The 22,819-nt window shown below is 33.2% G+C and overlaps 1 protein-coding gene across 1 annotated transcript in view; it reads left to right on the top strand.

The window, feature by feature from the left end:
- The window catches only part of LOC129742291 (uncharacterized), a 29,517-nt gene extending 13,664 nt beyond the window's left edge, over nucleotides 1-15,853 (top strand). The window contains exon 6 of the mRNA XM_055734172.1: nucleotides 15,710-15,853. Within this exon, the coding sequence (XP_055590147.1) occupies nucleotides 15,710-15,853 (144 nt within the window). The remainder of the gene's footprint in view (nucleotides 1-15,709) is intronic.
- Nucleotides 15,854-22,819: the final 6,966 nt, after the last annotated feature.

Below are 22,819 nucleotides of genomic sequence, written 5' to 3' on the forward strand. Positions count from 1 at the left end.
CTTTACTTTGAATAGTCTCATTAAATTTGGATGACTTTTAATTGAGAAAAATTTCGTCAATTAGATCTTGATACAGGTATCGGTAAAATTATTTTCCAGTTAATCAGTCTATCAAAATGTTAACAGTAGCATAATGCTGTTTCACATAAATTTTTCCTTAAGAAGGCATGTTTTAGAACCATTATAAAATATTCGAAAACGGAAATTTCCATTTTCGTTCAAGCTGTGTAACTTGTTGAAAGACAAAATTTTGAATTTAGTATTGATTTTAAAATCTTTTTTCTGATATTTCTCAGGAAGTTTTTATCATAAATCGGCTGTTCATTTTTGAAATTTTTCTAAATTTAGAAACCTCGTTCCAGTCCGGTAGTAGGAATGTTGCTTCGATTGGTGAATTTTTGACTTGTGTTGCCATGTTGAATATTGCATACACAAAGGCGCTTATGTACTGCACATCAGAGATGCCAGGTGGTTTATTAAAATATCAGGACACAACGAAGAAAATAATTTATAGATAAGATTTTAGTTTCATGGAAACAATATGCAGACTTGGTACTTGCAGTGATCGGCATCGCTTACTAAAAAATTAGCGCCGCTAGTTAAACCGCTAACTCATTCAAAGTTAGCGAAGTACGCTAAATGTGACGAAAAAGTTATCGCTTTAGGCTTAAAGCGCTAATCGCTAACTGTTGAACAACATTAAGGTCGGAACAAATATCAAATTCTCCTTTAGTAACGCCCTTCCTCCTTCTATTTTTTCAACTCCCCAAGCAAAAATAAATAAAGTTTCAAGTATGTATTTCATTTCGATAAATTGACCGATTTTTTATACAAGCAGTAAAACATAACTGTCAAAGATGGGAATTTTAGCATATGCTCAATCAGCTGGTATCTTTCTGTGTTCTACAAATAAAAAAAGAATATCCGAATTTTTGAACAATACCAGCGCAAAAAACAGAATGTGGAAGATGGGAGCTATTTTGTTTTAATTCTGTTTAATAATTTACTCGATTTATCGGTTTCGTGCAAAGCCGATAGTATGCAATTTTGTTGCAAACAATTGTAGGGATTAGGATTTGTTAGAAAAAATGATGGAGAATTTAGTGTCAATAGAGGTGTTTGATTGGAATTTGAGTAAGTCAATTTGATGTGTAACCAGTCAGTGCGATTTGTGAACGCGCTCCATTGAGCTGGTGAGTGAGCGTGTTGAAGTGAGTGAATCGAGTGTCGAATTGCGATAGTGTTGGTGGAATCGATTGTCGGTTGGAAACTTGCGTGAGAATGAACGTTCGGATGAAAGACCAGTTGAGAAAATATGTTTAACGAGGAAACACGCGTCTTCTAAATCGCGGCTTTTCGAAACGAAAAATACATCGTCCGGTCACTACAATGGCGCAGCATACGCTCCCAAGTTTGTAGTAACAAAAGTTTTGAAATTTCGCGATCGAAGTGAACCTTGGAAGTTATAGTGGAAAAAAAGATTTGAGAAAAAGTGAATATTGTGAAACCAACATTCTAGGTAAAGTATGTTTTAATAATCAAATGCATTGATATTTGGTGAAAATATAATGTTGATGCAGATTCATAAATTTTAATTGGAGAAAATTTTAAAATTTAAAGAAAATAATAGGGTCGAGTGGAGTTCAAAAAACTATGTTTGAACAATCATAGTACAAAGAATTTAATGTTATTGGTGTTGATAATGAAAAATGATATTCTATAATGTATAAAAAAACAATTTTAACCAAACTCGCTTTCTTTTGACAACAACAAAAAGTGTTTTCTAATAATGTTAACGAAAAGTTTGGACGTTGAAGAAGTTCTGTCGCTGGAAGAAGAAAAATATTTCTTTTGAATGGAATTTTTAAATGAACGAAAAAAGAATGATTTTGGAAAGCGAAAAATAATGTTGGCCGCTGTAAAAAAATAGAAATTCTGTCGTTGGAATATCAGAACAAGAAAAGTATTTCGGTTTTTTAAAACGGGATTCCAAAGAGTGATTTTTGAAAACAAAAAAATGAATTTTAGCCGCTGTAAGGTCGAAGAGAAAAAAGGTTCTGTCGATGGAAGATCAGAGCAAGAAAAATATTGGTTTGATTTGAAAGGATTTTTTTTTTAAAAACAAAACGAAAAATAAAGTTTGACCGCTGTAAGGTCAAAGAAAAAAAAGTTCTGTCGCTGGAAGATCAGAACAAGAAAAGAATTTATTTTGAACGGATTTTTTTTAAATAAACGAAAATTTAAGTTTGGCCGCTGTAAGGTCAAAGAAAAAAAAAGTTCTGTAGCTGGAAGATCAGAACAAGAAAAGTATTTATTTTGAATGGATTTTTTTTAAATAAACGAAAATTAAAGTTTGACCGCTGTAAGGTCAAAGAATAGAAGTTTTGTCGCTGGAAGATCAGAACAAGAAAAGAATTTATTCTGAACGGATTTTTTTTAAATAAACGAAAATTTAAATTTGGCCGCTGTAAGGTCAAAGAAAAAAAAAAGTTCTGTCGCTGGAAGATCAGAACAAGAAAAGTATTTATTTTGAATGGATTTTTTTTAAATAAACGAAAATTAAAGTTTGACCGCTGTAAGGTCAAAGAATAGAAGTTCTGTCGCTGGACGATCAGAACATGAAAAAGAAATTTAAAAAGAGTAATTTTTGAAACGAAAAATAAAGTTTGGCCGCTGTAAGGTCAAAGAATAGAAGTTTTGTCGCTGGAAGATCAGAACAAGAAAAGAATTTATTTTGAACGGATTTTTTTTAAATAAACGAAAATTTAAGTTTGGCCGCTGTAAGGTCAAAGAAAAAAAAAAGTTCTGTCGCTGGAAGATCAGAACAAGAAAAGTATTTATTTTGAATGGATTTTTTTTAAATAAACGAAAATTAAAGTTTGACCGCTGTAAGGTCAAAGAATAGAAGTTCTGTCGCTGGAAGATCAGAACATTAAAACGAAATTTAAAAAGAGTAATTTTTGAAACGAAAAATAAAGTTTGGCCGCTGTAAGGTCAAAGAATAGAAGTTCTGTCGCTGGAAGATCAGAACAAGAAAAGAATTTATTTTGAACGGATTTTTTTTAAATAAACGAAAATTTAAGTTTGGCCGCTGTAAGCTCAAAGAAAAAAAAAGTTCTGTCGCTGGAAGATCAGAACAAGAAATTATTTATTTTGAATGGATTTTTTTTAAATAAACGAAAATTAAAGTTTGACCGCTGTAAGGTCAAAGAATAGAAGTTCTGTCGCTGGAAGATCAGAACATTAAAACGAAATTTAAAAAGAGTAATTTTTGAAACGAAAATTAAAGTTTGGCCGCTGTAAGGTCAAAGAATAGAAGTTCTGTCGCTGGAAGATCAGAACAAGAAAAGTATTTATTTTGAATGGATTTTTTTAAATAAACGAAAAATTAAAGTTTGGCTGCTGTAAGGTCAAAGAATAGAAGTTCTGTCGCGGGAAGATCAGAACAAGAAAACGAAATTTAAAAAGAGTAATTTTTAAAAAGAAAACTAAAGTTTGGCTGCTGTAAGGTCAAAGAGAAAAAAAATTCTGTTGCTGGAAGATCAGAACAAGAAATTATTTATTTTGAATGGATTTTTTTTAAATAAACGAAAAATAAAGTTTGGCCGCTGTAAGGTCAATGAATAGAAGTTCTGTCGCTGGAAGATCAGAACAAGAAAAGTATTTTTTGAATGGATTAAAAAGAACAAAATTTAAAAAGAGTTATTTTTGAAAACGGAAAATAAATTTTGGCCGCTGTAAGGTCAAAGAGAAAAAAAAGTTCTGTCGATGGAAGATCAAAACAAGAAAAATATTGGTTTGATTTGAATGGATTTTTTTAAATAAACGAAAAATAAAATTCGGCCGCTGTGAGGTCAAAGAAAAAGAATAGAAGTTCTGTCACTGGAAGATCGGAACAAGAAAAGAATTTCTTTCGAATGAGTTTTTTTGAATCTTTAATAATGGAAAAATGGAATAGAAATGTTAAAAGAACGATTTTGGAAAACGAAAACTGAAGTTTGGCAGCTATAAGGTCGAAGCAAAAGAAAAGTTATGTCGCTGGATGATCAGAATAAGAAATGAATTGGTTTGATTTATATGGATTTTTTAAATAAACGAAAATTAAAGTTTAGCTGCTGTAAGGCAAAGAAAAAAGAAGTTCTGTCCTGTCGCTGTAAGATTTTTGAGAATCGAATATTGGCTGCTAAATTGTAAAGCAAAGAAAAAATGGTATATTTTGAATGATATTTTCGTGGCTGAAATCTAAAAAATTTAAAAGAAAAAACAGTTGAAGAATGATCCTAGTACAATACTATTTTGAACTTATTTAAGTAGTAAAATTGCTGAACAGAGCTACGATGATGCCAAGCAGAGAAGCAAAAAAAAAAACGTTTACAAAAAATTAGACCGGAAAAGTAAGTTGTTACTTAAATGCCAGAGCTCATAGATGAAAGATCTGAGCAAAAAAAAAAATGCTGTTTCTAGACATTTTAAAAGGATTTTGTGAAATGATCTGAATGCTTTTAGAGATGAATCATCTTAGGGGATGAATATCCCGGAAAAAAATTGTGAAAGAAAAATGTTTATATATTTCTTAGCAGAAACTATAAAAGGTTCGATAAATTGTATTCAATTACGTGAGCATTTACCAAAACATGTGGTGAATTTTTTTTTGAAAGCCCTAAGGATGCACCTCTACAAACAGTTTCTTAATGTAGTTTGTATTGTTTTTATTTGTATTTCAGTGGTATTTGATTGCCACACTTCACTGAGCTTGTTTATCGTTTATTTAGAATCATGCAAATCCGTATATAAATTGGGATTCTTTAAAGCGAATGATTATTCGATTGCCAAACATAACTAACACAATCGTTTATCACGTTAGGTATGTTAAATATACTTCAGGTTACACGTACGACTCTATTTCATTTTGTAGAGTTTTCCTAAATAAGCATTTAAAATACATTGCCATATAACACATCTTTGAAAGGATGAAAAGGAATCCTGAACCTTTCGTGATATTTATTAAGCAGAGTCTAGGAAACTTTATTGAAACTCTCCTGATGCCTAATAACTTTCTTCAAAATATCTAGGGCCTAAATAAGAGTTAGCGTATTCATATAGAAGAACAATAAAAGCATGTTAAAAGAGGGTATCACATTTGTGTAATTTTACAGGAAATAATTTTTGCTGTGTGTTTAAAGTATATTTAAAATTTATATGCTATATTAGTCACAGTAAAAGATTGATATATTGTAGATTTTTTCATCTAATGATAATAAAGAATTGAACATAAATAAATAGGAACCCTTTTTCAGAAGCAATTTATAATGGATACAAAAATAATGTATATTGATACTTAATCCATTCAAATATACATAAATTCAAATAAATTAAGTCTGAAATAAAAGACGAAAATGATTGGAGCATATTATTCTGTCTAATGTAAATAAAATGAGTAAAACGCAACATTTTGCGGGTTCTGATCAAAAAGTCAACTCTATCTCTCTTATAAACAGACATACCTGTACAGACAGATGATTTAAATGGTGTTTTAAAATGATTACTTGTCTTTCTAAATCGCATGCATTTAATTTTTATCACATTGAAATTAAGAATCCTGAAGAGTAGGCAAGGAGGCGGATGTAGGGATTAGGATTTGTTAGAAAAAATGATGGAGAATTTAGTGTCAATAGAGGTGTTTGATTGGAATTTGAGTAAGTCAATTTGATGTGTAACCAGTCAGTGCGATTTGTGAACGCGCTCCATTGAGCTGGTGAGTGAGCGTGTTGAAGTGAGTGAATCGAGTGTCGAATTGCGATAGTGTTGGTGGAATCGATTGTCGGTTGGAAACTTGCGTGAGAATGAACGTTCGGATGAAAGACCAGTTGAGAAAATATGTTTAACGAGGAAACACGCGTCTTCTAAATCGCGGCTTTTCGAAACGAAAAATACATCGTCCGGTCACTACAACAATCTTTTGTGCAATTCATTCCCTTTTTTGCATTATTATTACATTATCCTCATTTAAAATCTTTATCCTGTTTTCACCTTTTTTAAACTTGCTGGAGCATTGTAAAACGTGAACCTTTTTTTCAATTTCTTTTTGAACTTAAAATGAATATTACAATGAATTATTAACAACTAAACAATATCAATTCGTTCTATGGTGATTTTATCTTATTTTTATATGAATTTATCTGTAAAATCTGTATTGTAAAAAGTAAATATCTCAACCACAAAAGCTGATTAAGGGATGTTAAAAATAGTTTTATTTATTATCTTTTTCTATAAATGTTGCGTGCTAATAGAGAGGAAAATGACATCAAATACATCATTCCTTTAATTTCAGTACGCATTCCTCCAATAAATCCAATTAAGCAATCAGAATGATGCTCAATGTCACCTTAACTTGATTAATGATGAAAATTTCATTATATCTCTAAAAGATTCGAAAGTAAGATACAAATATATGGGAGTTAGCGGTCTTCAATTAGCGGAACAAAATAATAGCGGAACTTTTTAGTTCGCTAGATCAATCATAACTTAGCGGCAAAATTAAACCGCTAACAAAAAGTTAGCGGACTAACTAGCGATTAGCGGATTAGCGCTTTTGTGCCCAACTCTGGGTACTTGAATTGCATAAATGAAGGCAAATTACTGAAAGCGTAGACGCCATTACTAATATCACTGGAGCCATCAAAATCTTGGCAGGACTTAAGTTTATTTCGAGAAATACAATTTAAATACCTATCATTAGAACCGAAGATTGTTATCGGGAATTGGTCAAACTTTTTCATTACATATACAAAGCATTGATAAAAGAACATTTAGTAATTTTTTGGTAGAAAAATATTGAAAAATGAGCCGGTGACGGAGCACTTTCGAGGATGCCTTTTAGAAAACAGAATTTGCGGTGGACACTGTATCTCAGCGCAGAATCATCTGAAGTAAAAAAATCAGAGCAAAATATTTTTCATAGATGTTTTTCTGGACCCCAACGATTTTATTTAACTTAAAAATAATTTTTATGAAATTTTTGTGGCTGTTTGAAGTAAAAACTACGATTTTTCACGAAAAAATCCGCCATTTTTTATCTGTAAAATCTCCCCAAAGTAAAAAAAAAAAAAAGAAAATCGTTGGGGTTTGGTATTCTATATGTAGAAAATATGTTCCAAATTTGAAAAGAATCGGTGAAGTAGATTTCAAATGACGATGTCCACTGACTTTAAAAATGTGCTTTCGAGAAAAACGCGTTTGAAGTTTCTGCTCTAGAATTCTTGCAGTATTAGATACGAGAAGATAAAGGCCTATAATTTCTACAGTTTTGCTTCGATTGACTTGAAAATTTGACACAACATTCTTGAAATGTTTTACAACAAGAAAATAAAAAAAATCGATTTTTTGAAAGTGTTAGACCCTAGGCCTACTCCCCCCTTAAAAACATTGTAGAAAATACCAAAGCTCTTTCATTTGAAACAAAACGGTTTAAAGGCATTTTCTTTTTCAAAAATTAAACCCGATTAAACGATTTTTTACGTGTTTTAATGCCAGTTTCGAGACCCACTTTGTATGAGAGAGTTGTGACAATTGTAAAACTCCACAACTTTCTAAAAGATATAAAGTCTCTTTCTTGAAGTTTGATGGTACTTCTCGAGTAATTTCATTTTAAAATAGAATGTTTTCAGCATCAATATCTATGAAGGTCGCTAACATTTGAAAAAAGAAGCCGTCAAACTAAACAAATAAAACAATTATCTCACTTTTAGGTGAATTAATAAGGAAAAAAGTAACGGCAAAACATGAGCATTTTCAAATAATGTAACATTGTAGTATGTTCTGAGCTATTTTGACATCTAAGGCTTCAAAAAGCCCATGATCACGTTTTTCGAGTTTCAAACCACTGTGAATCTAGACGAACTTCATAAAAACTATCGAAGAGCATTGAGATTGATAATTTTACCTTGCTAATTATCGAACGCACAAATTTGTACATGCACAATAGACTTAGTCGATTTGGGGTAATTTTTGAATTTCTCAAACCCTGGGGTCTCAAAAGCTTCGTTTTGGTCCAAAACTCGTCCATGATTTTTTTGCAGAATTTTTAAGAAAAGTTTACATGAGTAAATTGGAACTTTTAGGTTTGTATAGGGAAATTGAATATTTTGTTCCAAAAAATCAACATCATTTTTGTTTCTTCTGTGGAACCGAGCCAACTTATGGCTATTGTGCCAATTTATAAATTTCCTAAAGTAAATTTTCCACTGAATAACTTTGTTGAAGACTTTTACTTCGTACCTTACTAGGCTAAAGTTATTATTAGCTGTTTAACAGGAGTACGTCTTTTGGCATTGATAAACAATCTATTCAATTGACATCACTGCTGAAGCCTCGCGAAGTATTGCATGAAAATTAAGTCATTCATGTAATACCTCGCTAGGCTCCAGCAGTGATGTCAATTGAATTTATTGTTTATCAATGTCAAAAGACATACCCCTGATATACAGCTATAACTTTTTCGTCTAATACAATACAAAGTTAAAATCTTCAACAAAGTTGTTCAGCGGAAAATTTACTTTAGGAAATTTATAAATTGGCACAATTATTATAAGCTGGCTCGGATCCACAGAAGTTACAAAAATGATGTTGATTTTTTAGTACAAAATATTCAATTTCCCCATACAAACCTAAAAGTTTAAATTTACTCATGTAAACTTTTCTTAAAAATTCTGCAAAAAATCATAGACGAATTTTGGACCAAAAGGATGCTTTTCAGACCCCAAGGTTTGAGAAATTCAAAAATTATTCCAAATCGACTCAGTCTAATGCACAAGGAAACCGATAAAAGTTGCCACTATTTCAGATATAATTTAACAAAATAATTTTAATGACACTGTTTATACTATTTTTAAATTTGAACGATTATAGACATTTTGGTCACTCATCAGAAAAAGACATTATCTCTTGAATATGTGGTAAGATTAAAAAATCTTACTCTACCGAAACTTTAACGTCTCAAATTTCCCAAACATTCAACATGTGGATAGTCAAAAAAAAAAAAAAAGAATCACCCAGCAATATTTCCCACATCTTAAAGCAAACAACCCTTACCCACGACGGCACGACACGCATTCTTCAAACTGCCAAGAAGAAGTCCCCACCCAACGAATGGTGGCGGAAATAATTACGGCAATAAGGATAAAATGGGTGCGTGATTTATGTTCTTTATAATGGGGTGTCCGGAGATAATTGACCACACCCGGATCTCCAGCCTGGACAGACACCTACAGCTAGGCAACCGGCCAGACGCTTGCTCATCCCTTCTGCCTTCCATCGGCACCGGCGTCATAATCATCAAAATCTAGGGAAGTAATTTGGAAAGACGAGGGTAATTTAGTGACAAACTTTGCGGTTGACCATAATTTGTGTGTAAAACTTTTAGAATCGTCTTGTGGGAGGAAGTATTTTTATTGACTGCCAGCCGACTGATGATACGGGTTGTTGTGGTCTCATTTGGATTTTGAAATTGCCCCTTTAAATAGGAAAAAAAAATTGTGGGAAGATATTTTTTTGAACTTTAATTTTTTTTGGAACTTTCGTTCTTCAGGATGAATAATCTTTATCTCAGAAGTCAGAAGTTTACAATCGGAATTTCCTAAGTATGAGTTTGTGAATCGCAATTCTTTGTAAACTTTACTCCAATTTCAACATGAAACTTCCAGTTATGGTAAAAATTGATCATATTTCCGTATTTTCTATTTTAATTTTCAATTCCCTGTATCTTGTTTCACATTAGGAACATCAATTCAAAATATTCTGATGAAATGTACTATTGAAACACTTAAGACTGGTGCAAAAATGTTTTAAAAAATTTTTATTCGTTCTTCACACTTAAGCGTAGTTGAAGTCTAAGTCAGTTTTCACATAGACAAAATAAAGTACCGTCAACTAGGGCAACATGCAACACTTTTCAATTTCAATGGCTTTTAAAATCTTAATGCTTACAGATAATCATACCTCTTGTACATCAAAAGTTTTAAGGTTGATGGGACACCAAACTGACGTTATCAGAAAAAAATATTGGTTTTGCCAGTTATTTTTAAATTTACAAAAACATGCGATTTTCACCCTACTAAGAAAAAGGGGTAAGTTGCAACAAACTCTGTAATTAATGAAAAAAACAAATGAAAACGTTTGAAAATTGAAGTTTTTGGTACATTTTTGATGTCATAACGCATAAAGCACCCATTGCAGTAATTTTTGGATTTGTTCGAATTAAATTTTACATGTTTTCTGTAAGAAAAAAGTGTTAATCTGCTGCATACATTTAGGGGTAAAAAATAATACAAAGTATTCTATTATCTTAAATCATGTAAATAAATCTTGGGATGGATGAAATTTTAATGTTAACAAACGCATAATCCAAAACAATCATATCCCAGCATATGGAAACGCGATTTATGAGATTTAATTCAGGTTTTGCATTTTGTTGTATTTTGCCCCAGTCTGCTAATAGAATTATAAAAATGTTTATTTAAAAAAATTTGATGATTGTCCGAAAAATATTTTTACACCAACAGTGTTGGTATTGGATACTGAAAGCAATATAAAGTTTGTAGGTGATATTATTAAGCCAATCCGTAATACGAGGAAAAGTTTTTTACGGCATCGAGAAATGTGAAAATATGTACGTCTATTGCTCGATTTTTTAAATTTTTTTGAGTATAAAAAACTTTAAAAAACTCTTTCACGACGTTTAAAACTGTGTCATCATCAATTTGTTATCATCAGAAAGAAACTTTATTACAGTATATTGAAATAAAAGTTGAACGAGTGTTGTGGTATACAAATGTTGCATCCAAACCTTCCTTTGAATGATGCCCCGTTTGACGGTACTGAAAATTAAGCCCCTGTGGTTATGCAATTTAAACAAAAACGTGTTAATTACTTTTTCCTCAGCTATAAAGTTATCCATATAACAAATGCCACCACGTGTATTCATAAAAATCAACTTCTGAGAATTTTTCAGCGAAAAAAATTGGGTATTAGAGGGTTAACGTTAAACAACTGTTTGCGTTCATTCTAAAATTATTTTGCGCATGTAATGAAAGTCCTAAATATGCCTCCGAATAGGTAGGGGAGAGTGGGGATACTTGATCCCCTTTTCTTATTTTCACCATATCTTTTAGGAAAAATTTAGCAACTCGCCGTCTTTGACATTTTCTGACAGCTTGTAACTTCAAGTTTCTATGCTCCAAAAATTAGAACGATACTTCAACCCCTTGATGAACTAGAAGCCTTTTCTTGGGAGTAAAAAAATTGCGATTTTTCTGAAGTTAGGGGAGACTTGATCCCCTATTGAAGGAGACTTGATCTTTTATTCAGGAGGCCCTAATCCTTGTATAAAAATCAAATAAAACCCCAAGATAGAATGTTATTTGACTATTTTGGTCATGTTTGTTCTCATTTCACAATTTAAAGCAGACATAAGAAGAAAATTGTATAACTTTGTCTCAACGCTAATAACATTGCATACTTAAAGGCGCTATTTTTTATAATTAAGAGAAAATTAATTATTTGTGCTCTTTTCTTCAGACAATTGTTTGATAAATATTAGTAATTTCGTAATCAGCAATCATAACGATCAATTCCGAAGAAGAATATGTCGTTTGGAAGGGGGATCAATTGTACCCAACTCTAGGGGATCAATTATACCCATAATCAACATTTTAGAAAACTTTTTCTGCAAAAAGTTGAGAGTTTTCCATTGCTTTGAAAATATGGCATTATGAAGTTCATTTTACGCTCGAACGATTGATACATTGAAACAAATATTTTTTTCATAATTTTCCCATGTAAGGAACATTTTAAAGTGATGAAAAAAGATCTTCAAGTTACATTTTGTGAAATTTTTCAAACAAAGTTTAATTACTCAAACAATTTTCTTATTAAAATTTTTTAAACTACAAGCATTGTTATTTTGCTCATTTTGGCACATTTTTCTAGAACATTTGATCTTTGTAAGACATTCCAGTTTCGAGATATAGCTAAGGAATCAAGTATCCCAAGGGATCAAGTATCCTCATTCTCCCCTATCGAATTCCGAGATTGACGTAGAACGAAACATACTCCAATATCACCATCTAGAGCAGAGATTACCGAAATCAACGTCAACTTATCGTCTTCTCATCATCCGAGAACATCTCCAAGACAGGCATCTAAATTTTTCCTATCTCATCAAAAATAAAACAGACAGCGGAGCAGCAGCAGCAGCAAGTCTCATGGCATGGCGACGATAATGATGACGATTTCGCGGAATTTGATTTTCCCTGTCTCATCCCCGATATCGTATGCCTTTGCATGCCATCAGCCACCCGGGAGGGTTTTGATTTGCCTTTGTTTTGTTTTGTTTCCAGTGCGATACGAAGAAGATTACAAAAATAAAAACCAAGGGAGAAATAACACGACAAGCTAAGCCCTCGAGGATGAGCGCAGGAAGTTGTGAACGAATTCCATAAATCCTGCCTCAATCTTCGTGGGAGCAGTACGAAGGGGCGGAAAATGCGAATTTTAGCCCAAGTGCTTTTTCCGGCTGGGTGGAGCGAAAGATTTAAGAACAGCTTCCGAGTTCTGGTTCTGGGCTCAGCGCAACTAAATACGACGTTCAGATGAACTCCCGAAATCCCAATTCTCGTTTTAGTTGCAGGGCAGGGCAGGGCAGATGGGTTTCTTAGCCGAAACGGGTATCTTTGTCTGGCAGTAATAATTTTCAATTATTCGTAAAATAAGTCAATTAGAAAGATTTTAACCTTATGGCGGGAGGAACGATTAAAGTTACAGCTAAAAATAGGAGCCGTTTATGGGATGTAGAAATGTTATTTGTTCATTTCTCGACACACATTGTCAAACTTTCGAATTTAAAATATTAAGAAAATTGAGAAGAGCATTCTTGAATCGATGAGACAAATTCATTTTCGCTTTTATTTTTTTAAATCTTTTAACGCAGATCTTTATGCTGAATGAAAAATATGAGCTGATTATTTGACGAGTTATAAAATGACTCAAATACCTGTTTACTAAACTAAAGATTTTTAACTGGCATATTTAATCGAATGTTAATGTTGTTTTGGAGAACTGTTGCCATGGACCGAGTAAATTGTAGGAATATTGCTCATTAGCTTATGTCGTGAGACGGAAAACCATGTAGGGGAGATGAGGGAATAATGGCCACCTTAAGGAAAACGCTTATTTAACCGTAGAGAACAGCTATAATATGTGAATAACATCATTGTTTCGTGTTCAGACACTCAAATAGTCTATTGCCCAATTGGATGAAACTTGAAAAAGTAGATAAAAAGTTTAAAAATGCATTTTAGGATGTTTTTGACGAAAGCTGAAAACCAGTAACTGTTCTGGGACAGTAGAGGTACCATTAATCGGGGCACGATGAGCGTTTTCTGCCGTCTAGAAGCGAATTCGACTCGATGAAGTCAACTGAATAATAGGGCTACAGCTTGACTTGTTTCATCTGTAGATTTGGCCTATTGGTAAGGTGACGGGGAGGTAATCAGTAGACTCCAGTTCGATTCCTGTTCGAGGGTTCGAGGGTTTAAAATGGATTAAAGTGAAAAATCAAAAATTCCATGATGGTGAAAATTGAGAAACAATGTGTAAATAATGTTGCGTACATTTCAGATCAAGATGATTAAAAGGTCATAAAAGCTTATTTGATGGTGCTCAAAAATTGTCATATTTTCGTCACTTGAGAACCTAGCTGGTTATTATTTAATATTTCTGTAAAGATGAAAAGGATATTTCTTTTTTGGTGAAAAATTAATACTATAGGTACTACGAAACAAATCCTCATGAAAATTTGTTTAAGAAAATACGTACTTTTGTAGAACAAAGGAGTGCTTATTTTGCCATGGGTGCTTGTTATGCCCTTATCTCCCCTAAATTAATTTAATGAATATTGTTTTCATTACCCTCACGTCATTTAATTTTATTTTAAAAATCATCCAACACAATAGGAAATTATGTGAATGTTGTATGTTGAGAACAAAAATAGATAAAACAATCGTTTTTGTCTGTCTTATAGAAAGGTATTGTTATCGGTCGGTACCTTAGAAATAATTTTCGATGTCATACAAAAAATTCTAAATAAATATTTTCAAATTTCAGTGTTTTTGATAATATGAAATGAAATAAAAAATCTCAATAAACTGCTTTGCATAGCCAATGAATTAGTTGATTTATAAAACCTTCGCAGAAACACGTCATGAAATTATAGGTTAAATCACTAATCAAAGTTTGAAATTGAGTTTCCTGGATGATTTCATATGCAAAAATTTCTTCTTCTATATAAATACCCATACATAATTGAACACGAAATTTTTAATTATTCCACGTGGGTTCAAAGACACTTCATACTTCCTTAAATGTATGTTTTCTATCTGTCAATCTTAATATTGAAGTTTATTAAACTCGTTTAAAAACATATGTATGTATGAAAGTCGGGGAACTTGCAATGTCTAAAAAATGTCAAAGTCACTAAAACTTCTTTGGCTTTGAGGGACTACTTTTTATCAGATTTATTTAGAAATCCTTTATTCCGACCATTCACTCAACATTTTATGCTAATTAGATACTTAGCTAGGTTTCGAGACGACAAATCTTAAAAAATGGTATTTCATGTCGACAGCGAACCCCTTAATTTCGATAATAATAATATTGTCAAAATATTGTACAGTAAACTTTGACCCTAGCTAGTTAACTAGTGTTAGCGCAAAAGTAAACAAAAGTTTTCTTTGGAGTGTTTTCTATCCGAACTTTTGATAGGATTACCAACAAATGATGCATAAGGCCTCCTGCCAAGGTCGTGATCGTATAGAACTGTCAGTATATCCCATTAGTATATAGTCCTAAAACCAAAAATAATTTGCTCAATTGTGTAACGATGGGCATTTCATACCGTACAATTGAAAACACACTTATTGTATTGATTAGTTTTATTTATGAAGCAAAATAAGTATATCCTCCTAAGGACCACTCTCCAAAAACCAGGTTCTTAATATGACTTGTTTTCCAATTATTATTGATACGCTTACAAATTGTAACCGTCGTTACAAAGTCCTTAGGTAATTTTTCCATTTTGTTTTAACTGTTGTTTCGAACTGTTGTTTTTCTATTTGTTAATTTAGTTGGGATTAGAGAAATTTTAAATAAATGTTTAGAAGATAGGTTTTAACAAATACAATTATTGTTAGTTTTAATTTGGGCGTGGGGTATCTTCGTCAACAAGTCTGCAACCAAGACTGGTTGCAAGGTCGAATGCATGGAGGTTGCATGCCAGGTGCAATAACTCGCCTAATAGAATTTTGAATGGAGAAGGTGGAGGAAGGAGTGAAGTAACGCGCCTTTTTTCTTTCGGCGTTAGTGCGAGTCAGGTGTGTTCCCCAACAGCCAAGAAATTTGGAAAACCATTGTGTTTTGTTCTTGTGCCATCCCGTTTTGTGTTGAGGAATCCCGTCGTACGATTCGGCCAAGATTACCTGAGGGTAGTCTACGTCTTACCGTAAAAGACTTCGGCCTCTGGTTCAGGTAAGAACCATAATCGCAAAGGAGATCTCTCGGGACTTCGAGTTTCTCGAAGTCTCTAATTCCAAAGAAGAGCGCTTCTCAGAGCGGCCAATACGGCCTTGCCGTGGTCCGCTGATCCCCGTCAACGTAGGAAGACGCCGTATCCAACCCGTTCGTCAACGCCAGACGAACTGCCACCATTTTGGCAATCTCATCAGGACACAAGTTCCCGTTCCTGATCCGCCATCAACAATCCGCCATTGTTGAACCAAACCCCGGTGAAGGTAACCTGTGAGCGCTCACCAAGGCAGTCATCGAGCATCCGGTACGTACCGCAACGGTCATCGACCACCGTCCAACCCACCCCCTACACAAACACACCACACAGTAGCGTGCTTAATATAGCTTAAAATTCGAAAACCAAAGTTTAGATAGTAGTTTTTCTTGTTTTTAAATAAAAGTAATTTTCTTGTCCAAAGTTTTAATTTGTTAATTGTTTTTGGTTGTAAAAAACCCACAGTTTGTTCCCTTAGTTTTTGTCCGCGTTCCCCTCCGATTACCCAGCCGTAGGCCGACCCTGAGATAAGTCAAAGGGTTTTCTGCGACTGAGCTAGAAATATCCGGGAGTAGTAGGATTCAAATTTTACTTTCTTATTTAGTGATTTTTAATAAAACTGGTTTGATGCTGAAAACCACTTATTTTGCATAAAACAATGATTTAATTACGTTTTGTTTTGCTCTGGCGAATTCTTGCATGATCAGGCGTATTGAGTCGTTCAAATTTCGTCTTTTGAAGCTGATAAATAAAAATGGTTTGATTAATGGTTGTTCTAAAAATATAGCTTAATCTAAATTTAGCACCTAAACAACTGAGTTACATGTCTGGCTACACGAATCTGATCATCTAAAGTCAAAATTTGAACGATTACAAATCTTTTCAACAATTGCTGGCTTTTTGCCGAACAGTAAAAAAACGATACAGCAAATTTCAGTCTTCCTCCCCCAGAGCCACGTAACCTTAAAGCGTTCGGTTGAACTACCGATTGGGTGACCTTAGGTGACTTTGATGAACGAGCGCAAATCGGGTAGATTTATACACACCAAACCGAACCGATCATTCATTTTTCATTTCATGGTAATTTTTGACCTGATGAACTATTTTTACTGTAGGCAGAAATGAATTAAAAATATAACTTAATAGAAATTCAGTTACTGTATACTGCGAACTTTTTTTTTAAAGTATTAGTATGTGCAGCTGTGACAGCCTGTGACAGAATCGCAGTATTCTACTATTAGTTAAATGAAAAAGCGAATATTTCAACAAACGAACTTAAACTTGTTGTTTCTGGAAAAACAAATGAACCAATCAAATACAGAATTTGTTAAGGTGCTTTTTAGTGGCAAACCGTTTCTCGATTATCGGTTCGAACATTATTGACCCTGTGAGGTATACAATCAAAGTTGTACAATCAACAAGTAGATCTGTACGATAGTTAGAACATAGTCTGTTCGAAATAAAATAAATTTGGAACTGGAAAGTAGAGACAACAATAAATGAACAGGATTCGTTACTGATGATAAACACATTTTGCGATAAAATGGTTAAAACCGTGTTCACTCAAAGATTTTACCTTTGAATATCACGCAGAAAAATTTATTGTAATGTTAGTCCTATTTGGAATGAAAATAATAAAAATTTTGGTTGGGAAAAAGCAGAAATATATTTTTGTTTATATCGATAAAAAAGACTACTAGGAAATGAACTTATCGTTTGTTTTAGAGTAATATAGGCCCTTTTTGAAAATGAACCATAGTTTTGCCATGAAAATAACAAAATTTTGGGTAAAATAGAAAAAAATAAGCTTCGAAACAAAATTAGTTTTCGTGGATCAAAATTACATTTTTTTTTGTGGTTTTTAAAATGAAAGATTAATTTGTAATGATTTTCATATAAATTCAATAAAAAATGTTAGTTGTTGATATTTTCACATTCAGATTGATATACAAATGATTTTTTCGAATGTTTCTTTATTTATTACTATTTATAACGGGATTTCACTACCCGTCATTGACTCCTCCGCCTGGCTTGGGAGCAACACAATCGAAAACCGGCGATGCTGCTAGTGGAAAAGCCAACTCTGAAATGACCTTTTCGTTCTATGCTACCATCAGCTACCATGTCTATGCATGTCGGATCGACGGAATAAGTTCTATGGAGTTGGAGGTCGAGGTCTATCTGGAAAATAAATGTTGTTCATGGACATTTACCAAAACGTGCTTTCGATTTTTATTCAAAAATATAACTAACCTTTCAAACTTACATGCAACAAGTATGCGGGTAAAAGGTTCCATAACCCGGGCTTCGTCAGCAATTTGCAGGAACTCAGAATCCGGTAAATGATGAGGCGCCACCCGTCCTCCACTTTCAGCCACAGGGAGGGATCGATCGTTGGGAATATAATTTATCAGCGCAAACATCAACCCGGAGAGCAATGACCCGCTCAGGAAAACTACAAAACATTGACATCCTGCCAATCGTCTTTCCTATTTGCGGCTGGATCTCCTCTGCTGCTGTTGAGCTGTGCCATTTCCCGTATTCCATTGTTTGAATCTCGATTCCGGGGTTCTCTGCAAGTTAAATAAACTTATAAAATTTAAAAAAAAAAACTCGAAAAAAAAGTTTCAGAATCTTACCGGTGACTGGACCAACAAAAACATTCCGGCTTTGTGTCACAAAGCTCGTCGATCATCCTATTATTGTTCAGTCGGGTGCTCAAATTTTTTGATTTTTTTTTCTTTTTGCATTTTTGACTTATCGTTTACACGTATAATGAATAAAACTGAGTTTTGAATTTAAATTAAATCAAATTTTATTTTTAACTAGCAAAAAATGTGTGTGAACAAATAATTAAAGATCGTTATTAATTACTTTCGAAATTTCTGTGAAAGTTATCAAAAAATCTGCATCGAAAATGTAAAATTAAATAACAAAACGTTTTGAAACCATACCCCATTCTTTTTCTGCGTGATTCCATCCCATAAAATTCGGATGACTTTTTATGGATAACAATTTCGCAAAATCTATACGATAGGTATTAATTCAATTATTTCAGATAAACAGTTCTTAAAGATATAGGCGACAAAATGTTAACAGTAGCATATAGCTGTTTCTCATGAATTCGTTGAAGTATGTTTTAGAACAATAAGAGCAAGTTCACTGGTGTTGGGAAAAAGTGGTAGAAAATTTTGAAAATTTTACAATGCAAAAATGTTTTCAAGATCTCTGGGCGTTGTAATTGTTTACAGCACTGTTTCTATTTCAGCCATATGTGATAAAAATATTGCTATTTTTGCATCACAGCATGCGAAACTACAACACATGTTGTTAAAAAACTTGAAGGCTACAGATCTTGAAAATGTTTTTGCTTGGCAAAATTTTCAAAATTTGCAAAAAGGGACGAAATTTCTACCAACCCCTTCCAAAATATTCGAAAATGAATTTAAAAAGTGATCAATGTTCCGCCAGTTTACGTTACTCAAAGACCGAATCAGCGAAAGAGCTTCACGATTGATAGAGTGACCGGGACCGGGAGTATGCGGGACAAGGCATCAGGGTGAGTTAGTTCTGTTGAAATGTCGACTGTGTGTTCCATCAATTAAATAAAGTAAATTCTGCTGACTGAAGAGAAGAAAAGGGGTTCTTCAAACTAAATGATATTCAATTTCTGCCTCTTACTGCGGAGTGACACAGAAGACCCTTTCCCCAAGTAAACCAAATAAGGAAAATTAATCCTTCATTTGAAGAAGGAGAGAGAGAATAGAAAAAAAAACCCTCACACCAGGATTAAAGCCATGTTCTTCTTGTTTCCAACCTGAGACCACCACACGTGTAGCGCAACTGATAAAGCACTAACCCGTAGAATACCAGTTGGCTCATAAAATAGCATCAACTGTGTCCCGGGATAAGCTCCTGCCAGTGTGCCAGAAGCAAGAATCTGCCAGACCGAAGGACTGCGGCTTGGTCCAAAACACTATCTCAGAGCCCTCATAAACTACCCGACACGAATAGTATACCTACTAGTATAGGAAACCAAGAGCTGCCAGTCAGGTTCTTTCGTTCTTTAAATACCCCGAGTCTGTATGTATTTCCTCAGCTCATGCTTTAAGGAATTATCTTTTATTATTTTCATAATTCCCTGACTTGGACACAGGATCTGGATTCGGTCCGTGTTTCCTGATGATGGTGGATTGGGTAGTGCAGAACCAATTGCAGAGAAAAATAAGAAGACCACACAACTGCCAGGACGACGACGACGACGACGACTGATTCCAGCTGCTCACATGAAGGAACCAAGGTGGAAAAATACGAACGTCGGTTGGTTTTGCTGCTCCCAGCTCGTGTCCCCGGTCCAAACCAGGCTCAAAATGCATGCGGTCCGAGAGCCAACCGGAAAAGTAGTGCAGATTTACCCGCAAAAACTGACTGCGGTTGCTCTCCTTCATCGTGGCAGGGAAAATTCCAACCAGCAGACGGATATATCTGGTCCGCACCATATGCTCTCAGGCCTGGCCTGGCCCTAGCCTAGCCCTGCTAACAGCAGCAGCGTTGACCCCGACCAAGTTTGGGACAGCGTAAATCCTGGCCGGCCGTTGTCGCCTTAGCGTTTCGGTTCATTCTGGCTCTCTTTATGGTGGAAGGGTTCATTTTTGTGTTTTTTTTTGATAAATTATCTTCCTCGAGCCAAACGCCAGCACCTCTAGTCTAGATTTTACAATAAAAAAAATCAACTATCTTAGTCAATTCAACCTGAAAAGGCATATTTTTTTCCTTCCAAATCAAAACAGTGTCGAAAAGTAGTGCTTTTTGACATTGTTTTTTTCAGTAGGAAATGCAGGTCTTTAAAAAAAAAATAAAAAAAAAACGAACATTTCAGTGCGGAGTTGCAAAAAGCTATTACATAATTAGGAGTTTGACAGATACAGACAAAAACACATCTGAGTGGAAGCTGTAAAAATAATACAGCCTGTTGACGAGCCCATTGCGAAAAAGGTTGCTGAAAAATGAGTCCTGGCGACATCTGTGATCTGATCACTCACGGAGAAGTGCAGAATGATAACAGTGTGATGAGAGTGATAAACGTGAAGATCTCTATATATATATATATATATATATATATATATATATATATATATATATATATATATATATATATATATATATATATATATATATATATATATATATATATATATATATATATATATATATATATATATATATATATATATATATATATATATATATATATATATATATATATATATATATATATATATATATATATATATATATATATATATATATATATATATATATATATATATATATATATATATATATATATATATATATATATATATATATATATATATATATATATATATATATATATATATATATATATATATATATATATATATATATATATATATATATATATATATATATATATATATATATATATATATATATATATATATATATGTATATATATATATATATATATATATATATATATATATATATATATACTATATATATATTATACATATATATATATATATATATATATATATATATATATATATATATATATATATATATATATATATATATATATATATATATATATATATATATATATATATATATATATATATATATATATATATATATATATATACAAAAAGCAATTTTCGTTTCCTTTGGCGGGGTTATTTTCACCATCACCATGGGACGGGCTGGGCATTAGAAGCAACCATCCAGAGTTCACGTGTACTGGATAGCAAATCAAAGCTTGCTAAATAAACAATAAAAATTTGAAAGGGGAAATTTTGGCGGATGTTTATTTTTCCTTCTACTGTTTAAAGCACGTGGTACCGGGTAACATTTTATTAATTTGCAGCAGAGAAGTAGGCTTTGCTGTGGTGATGACGGGTATGTTATTCTCAGCAGCAAAATTTAGAAAAAGAGAAAATTTTCAAAAATTAGCGTTAAAAGTGAAGTTAATCGAATTGTGTGGACCTGAATTTTCCGGATTGGATAACGTACCTTCATTGAAATGGAACATGGCCGGAAGAGCTTTCCGGAGAAGCTTAATTCAAAATCATGGCAGATTCAGCAGTTAATCGCTTACAAGTTTCCTCTGGATGTATCCCAGTCCCATTTGGCGCAGTAATGGTCGTTTTATGGTGAGATCTGTCCATTTAATTAAGGTTAATTTCTAAGAAGTGTTGAATACTTTTGATAGTTTAAACTACATAACTTTTTGCTTATTCATCAATCCTATCTGCCAAGTAAGATTTCCATCAAAACGAATAACCTTTCCCTTTCCTGTCTGAAACAGCATCTTTATATGTAGGGTCGTTTGAGTTCTCTGCACCTGAAAAGTTTATTAGGCTGTTCAGGTCATCCCTATATGATTACATTGAATTGCCACGGTGTGCATTGTGGTACCACACTGATTCTCAATAACAACACTTGAAATGAGTATTGAATCCAGGTACTCATTTTGGCATCTTGTGTTGGGCTTTTTTTTTTTTTTTTTTAAATATGTCTTTATTTGTACCAATTCATCATTACATTTATATTACATTAATACATTAAATTAGGTGTTCAGTTCAATGATGAACTGTCCAGAGCCCTATAGTTTATTAATCACTATAATTTATTTATTTGAATTAATTTTGCTGAGTGCAATCAAGTATTTTTATGTAGGAGAACATCCTGTAATGTCAAAAAATATTTTAAACTTACTACTTAAAACTAAAACTATCCTAAATTAAAACTAATTATAGAGAGAACGAATCTCTGCGATGGAAGACTGCATCGATTTGCCGCTGAAGTTGGAGATGATTTTGTTGGCCATCTCTTCGATCGATTCAATGCCCGCAATCCGATGAAGATCTTCGGTGCTGTGCCAAGGTGGAAGCCGCAAAATCATTTTCAGAACCTTGTTCTGAATCCTCTGGATGGCTTTTTTCCTCGTCGCGCAGCAGCTAGACCAAATCGGAACTGCATACATTATCGCTGGTCGGAATACCTGTTTGTAGATTAACATCTTATTTCGCAGACATAACCTGGATTTCCTGTTGATGAGAGAATAAAGAGATTTAGTATATTTATTACACTTAGATTGAATATCTTCAATGTGATTTTTAAAAGTAAGATTCCGATCAAGTGTAAGTCCCAAGTACTTCA

Source organism: Uranotaenia lowii, chromosome 2 (assembly GCF_029784155.1).
Source record: "Uranotaenia lowii strain MFRU-FL chromosome 2, ASM2978415v1, whole genome shotgun sequence".
Taxonomy (NCBI): Eukaryota; Metazoa; Arthropoda; class Insecta; order Diptera; family Culicidae; genus Uranotaenia; species Uranotaenia lowii.